The 6,265-nt window shown below is 36.2% G+C and overlaps 1 protein-coding gene across 1 annotated transcript; it reads left to right on the top strand.

Annotated features, from left to right (window-relative positions):
- Positions 1 to 923: 923 nt before the first annotated feature.
- Positions 924 to 4,586, top strand: LOC136821005 (potassium voltage-gated channel subfamily B member 1-like). Its single transcript, XM_067077238.1, has 3 exons — positions 924 to 1,656; positions 1,950 to 2,540; positions 4,149 to 4,586. Exons 1-3 carry the CDS (start codon positions 1,051 to 1,053, stop codon positions 4,524 to 4,526), a joined length of 1,575 nt encoding a protein of 524 aa, XP_066933339.1. The 5' UTR covers positions 924 to 1,050; the 3' UTR covers positions 4,527 to 4,586.
- The last annotated feature ends 1,679 nt before the right edge of the window (positions 4,587 to 6,265 follow it).

Genomic DNA, 6,265 nt, shown 5'->3' on the forward strand with positions numbered 1-6,265 from the left:
TTTTTTTATTTGATAAAGTTTGTTTATTTTTTATTAAAAGATTTAGAATATGCATTCATTTTTTTCATCAGTTTCTTTTTTGTATTTTAGTAATTATTTTAATTAATTCACACACCATAGATAATAAGAATTGTACACTTTAACGTGGTTGTCCTCTTTTTGACCTTCTTTTCAACCCAAAGATATTTAAATTGTAATAAAATTTTAAAAGATTTTAATTGTCATTTTGATTAAAGTGAAATTTTAATCAACTTTTTTCTCAAAGTTTAACTGCTCCAAATTTTTAACATTTAAAATTGAATAGCTTTTAACAAATGAAATAACTTTTTCATTATGGTTAAAAATATATAGTGATCTATTTAATTTGTCTTTGATATTATCCAAATTTCAAATAGATTTTAATTACTTAATTAAATTTGATTAGATTTTAAATATTTTTGGGTTTTTAGTGTTTGTGAACCTTCCTGAAGTCTGGAACGTTTTAGTTTGAGTTTCTGACTTTTCTTGAGATAATCTTCAAATGTTCAAATCTTTATAATTTTCAATTTTGACAATTGCAGAAAATAGTAAATATTATATAGTATATTTTAATGAACTTATGAAGTTGAAAATGCACGTTATAAGAATAGACCATATTAAAACATAAGGCTTCGATTGCCAAAATATTAAGAATATGTTAAGAACATTTTGAGGCTTTGCAGACTCGAAAACACCCGATTTGTTAGGAATATATATATAAATTATCGCAAAATGGAGAAAATAAGAACATTTTCAGAACAAGTTAAGAACATCCTATTCGTATAAAAAATGTGTTGTAGAATGTATCCCTTTTTTGTTTTTACTCTTCTATAGATCTGTTCCTATTTTGACGTCAGTTAATTGACGTCACAAAATATATTTGACGTCAAATCTTTTTTTTTTTCATTTTGAAAAGAAAAAACAAAGATACAAGAATTTTCAACAGAACATTTCAAGAATCGCAGGGAGAACACAACGACAAATCTAAAATGGCGACAATGCATCGTTACCCTACTTAAATGGATCAAGATTATGGAAACCAACAAAAGTGCCGTGTTAGGAATTCTACGGACGGGGACATTGAATGCATTAACCATCAGCCCAGGCGAGAAAGGACGCATTAAAATTAACGTTTGCGGACGACGATTCGAGATTCAACGTCAGACGGTTTTGCGATACCCGACGACACGTATAGGACGGATATTACTTGGTAGGCGTACTTCTTCACATAAAGAAACCTCAACCACTCCACTTTACGATGATCATGATCGAGAAACGGATGAATTCTATTTCGAAAGAAATCCAGCGGCGTTTGAACCAATACTCGCTTTCTATACCACCGGAACTCTGCACATCCCTCGACATCTTTGCGTAGAACTTTTTCAAGATGAATGTGACTATTGGGGAATTCCCTTTGTTCCAGACTCATGTTGTCAAGGTTACCACCAACAAGAATGGGAAATTAGTGAGACGGTTCGAAAAACTAATGATTTGTTCGAGTCACGGAGTAAAAGACCGTCAACTAATACGGAATATCTTGGTTCAGAAATTGATCTGGGTCCGGCAAGCCGGTCGGAAAAATTGAAACGAAGATTATGGGATTTATTTGAGAATAGTGATTCGTCAAGAGCAGCATCTGTAAGTTTTGAAATTCTTCTTTTACGTTAAGGGAAGAAATTTTCGCGGTTCACAGCTTATTAGTGATGATGTTTTTAATTTTTAGAATATTCGTGTTTTGTGGAATTTAATTTCGTGAATTTGTCAAAAAATCCGTTGCCAATCGAATGTAGTCACAAATTTCACAGGTTCTCGTAAATGTTTATCAGGCTATGAACATTTTCAGGTTTTAAACCCATAAAGTCGAGAACTTCCGAAAGCTTAAAAAGGTTGCGATGCTCTTTAAAAAAACGTTTGCTTTTTCCTATTTACAGATAGTCTCCATCATATCCTCCGCAATGGTCATTATCTCCACCATAACACTCTGTGTAAACACACATCCAGATGTCAAAATCGTCAACGAAGACGGTCAAACGTCAGATAACCCGAAACTTCTCGTCATTGAGATCATCTGCATCTTCTGGTTCACGTTGGAATACATCATACGAATCTACTCAAGCCCGAGTAAGAAAGTTTTCCTATGTTCGGTAATGAACACAATCGATTTATTGGCAATCTTACCATTTTATATTGGTCTCATAGTCGAAAACCTGAACGGCGGAATCAACGACCGTTTCACTGACGTACGTCGTTTCGTGCAAATCTTACGAATCTTTCGTATCGTACGTATTTTCAAAGTCGCACGTCATTCAACTGGTTTGCAAGTGCTTGGTTATACAGTTCGAAATAGTGGTTCAGAGTTAGGTCTTCTTTTCATGTTATTACTGATGGGAATGACGTTGTTCTCCTCCTTGGTTTACTATGCGGAGGAGGATGTTGAAAATACAAAGTTTGTGAGCATCATTGCAGCCTTTTGGTGGGCTATTATCACCATGACAACCGTTGGTTATGGAGATATGTACCCGGTAAGTTTTTAAGAAATTTTTCATGAATTTTGCCTCGTATGTTTTACAATGAAGTGAATACAGTCGCTCTCATGTTGTCTTCTGACCAGCCACCAGGTTCCACATGGGCCCGTAGCTCAATGGTAGAGCAAATGCCTGCGAATGGCGCGTTTGTGAGTTCGAGTCTCGCCGGATCCGTTGGTTTTCCAACGGTTCTGGTGGCTGGTCAGAAGACAACATGAGAGCGACTTGCATTGTAAAAAATTTTTCGTTATTCATATTATTTTTCACCGACTTTGGTAATTGGTTCTTTATAAGGGACGACGTACGTACTTTCTAGCTCCGGGGACTTGGACTGTATACTCTAAGCGTTTAATTCGATAATTTGCAGAATATGCTTAATGACGGTCAAGACAAATATAAAATTAAAAAAAATATCCCAATTTTGGGTTCTGAGCACTTAAAACATGTTTCGGCAACGTCCAGAGTCGATTTTTATTTCTTCGCTGAACTTTCACGTTTTCTATTTCTATTTGGTTGAGTTGCAGGAGGCTTTAGAGGCCTATTCTCGCCTATTCTAGACGCTTACTAATGATTGTCTCGTCAGCACCTTGAACTGACATGGTATGTGAGGGCGAAGGAACGTTCACTTGCCAAGTGAACTGCCGTGAGTGGGAATCAAACCCTGGCCTCCTGCACAGAAGCCAAGGTCGACTACCACTATACCACGTCCCAGAGCTTTGCATTTTTATAAGAAAAATTCAAAAGTTTCGCACATCGGTTAAGGGGCAAAGGCGCCCCAAAACCAAAATATTTTCTTCAAAATTTCATGCTACAAGATGGTAGTTACAACTGTTCCAGAAATCTCTTAGTTCCGGAGATATAGCCCGGTATAGTTAGGTCTGCAAGTGTCAGGGACTGAAAGGGTTGACATCACCGTTACAGCAAAATGATTAAAATCTCAAGTTTACATTAAAGGATGAAATTTTGGCGGGATGAAAATTTGGCGGATTTGGCGGATTTGGTATTTCAGACCTTAAAACAGGTTTTTCCTTTTTGGACAAAAATGTCCTTCTTCCACCAATCAAGTTAGCTGCCAAAATAAATTCCCTCTGAAAAAACTTTTTCGGCCATCTACCAAATTAAATTCCCGTCAAAATTTCTTCCTTTCCACACTTTTAAAGAACCAGTTAATTTTCGGCTGAAAATTGTAAGCTTAAAAGTTGCTATTATGATGTTTGAGACCTAATTTGTATCGTCAGTATCATCAACAGACTGTTCTTAATTTCTTCCTAGGTGTTCCCCAATTTCAGTTTCAATGTTCTTGTGAATTCGCTCTAATGGAAATAAGAATTTATTTATATTATCTTTGTCTCGGAAATGTTCTATGACAAAATACTTTAAACCATTGATTTCAAAGCCCCGAAGGGGCTAGATCCGAAACTCCAGGATGGGAAATGAAGCCACTTATTTCCCATCCAGAACACGTGACCCGTGTGTTTTTCGAACAAAATTTCTATATGAGGGCTTCACTTTTTCTTGCTTGAGAAAGGTTGAAGATACCTTTAAGGGGGTTAGCTTCGGGGCTTCGGACTCAATGCTTTAAATATCGTTTAACTTATCCTTTAGGTCACGACGTTCGGACAAATAATCGGCAGTATGTGTTGTGTATCAGGTATTCTTTTCATCGCTCTTCCAATTCCAACCATTGTTAGTAATTTCTCAGCATTTTATAAAGACCATCTAAACAAAGGAAAGCTTCAAAAATTATATGAAAAACTTCAAACAGAAATGGTACCACCGACGGAAAATGGTTCAAAATCTAGCGTTCTTATCGGTTCGCTTTCATCAGAATCATTGTATAACGTCACAATGTTAAAACGTGTCAGCTTGACGACTATTGAGCGACGGGATAATTATCGTAGACGTTTATCAACAGTAAGTGGACCATTAAGCGCGGCCGGCTCCAGGAAAGTTTGTCCCTTGCCGATCAACGAAAATGCGTAATTTTTAATTGATGTATTTCCCAGATGTTGTTTTTTAAATATAATTTTCATTTACGATTTCAAAGAAAATTTCGTTTATTACTTTGTGACATACAGTCAACTCTCTCTAATTCGAACTTGTGTAATTCGAATCTTTCTCTAATTCGAAAAAAGATTCTTGTTTTTTTTAAGATTTAATTAGAGAGGGTCGCAACTGTATATTTTTGGAAGTGAAAGCCGATTGGAAAGATTGCAAAAAAGGGCACCCCAAAACAAAAATATAACTTTTGCAATCTTAATACACGAAGGATTAACAATCAAATTATTATAAATAATTATCTTATTCCCTAGTGTAACTACACTATGGAATTGTGATATCATTGAATTCCTTTTTTATTACTTTTCAGAGAGGAATAGCACTGTATGTGCACAGATATCTGTAAAGCCCGAAGGGCTAGATAGGCAACTTTAAGCTTTCTCCAGCAAAAAAAAAGTGAAGCTAAAATTTGACTTTTTAAATTTCGTGCCGATGGATAGGATCTAGCATTTTAATTGTTTTCAGAGCGCGAGATCAAAAAAAGTAGGCGGCAAACGCTATTTCACATCTCTCAAACCGGTGAAATTGCATATTTTAGTCACGTGACTTTGGTAGGAAATCCTTCCAAACCTAGGCTTCACTTTTCGATAAAAGCCGCAAATCTAGCCCTTCGGGCTTTACAGATCTGTGTGTATGTGTTCGTTTATGTATGGGTATGGAAATGATTTGAGTGTAGATATGGATTTCAACTGACTAGGTATCCATGAACATATAAACGACTGGACCCCTTCTGCAACTGCCGACAAAATTCAGTAGAAACAACACAGCATTTTTTGATGCATTGCTCTGCATTACTCTAACGACAGACTTGTGATGTTTGACAGCCTTCTTCAACTTGACATAACCTTGTTTCCATTTAATCCCAAAACATTGTGTAGAATACTTCTTTATGGCGACCCCGATTTTAGCATTGTCCAAAATCATGATATATTGAGCATATAAGGCTTCAGTATAGTTCGTATAAAAAACCCTGGTCTGGAAGCCTTTTGTTTCTTTCCATTGTTGGACCTACCTCCGGGTACCCGGGTGGAGGTCCTTTAAATTAACCCATGTCTGTTCGCCCGTCCGTTCGTTCGTCTGTTGCCAGCTTTTCTCAGGATTGGCTCATTAGTTTTTTCTGATTTTGGCATAAAGATGCAAAATGGCAATGCCCAAAATGTGACGGAGCCCGATTTTCGAATGCCGGAAAAACTGTTTTTTTTGGCATTTTCTCGAGATTTTATCATTAGTTTTTTCTGATTTTTTGCTCAAAGATGCGTATTAACAATGCCCAAAACATGGCCGAGTCCAATTTAAAAAAAAAAATTTTCGGTCGAAAATGCCGGAAATATGCCGGAAATCGCCGTTTTTCTGGATTTTCATTGGATTTTTTTCTTATAATTGGTTGTTTTCGAGATCGGTTGTTTTTTCATTCAAAAACATTATTAATAGCAATGCCCACCATCAAGCCGGAACAACCTATTTTCGCCGGAAAGACTGTATTTCTTGAATTTCTCGAGCTATACTTTATATTTTTTTATGAAATTTTGCACACTGATGCAAGATGACAATACCTAAAATGTGACGGAGCCCGATTTTCGAAAAACATTTTTTTCCGGCTGAAAATGCCAGAAATATGCCGGTAAAACCAGTTTTTTGACATTTTCTCGAATTTTCATCCTTAG

Source organism: Clytia hemisphaerica, unplaced genomic scaffold, assembly GCF_902728285.1.
Source record: "Clytia hemisphaerica strain Z4C2 unplaced genomic scaffold, Clytia hemisphaerica genome assembly, whole genome shotgun sequence".
In the NCBI taxonomy this organism is placed as follows: Eukaryota; Metazoa; Cnidaria; class Hydrozoa; order Leptothecata; family Clytiidae; genus Clytia; species Clytia hemisphaerica.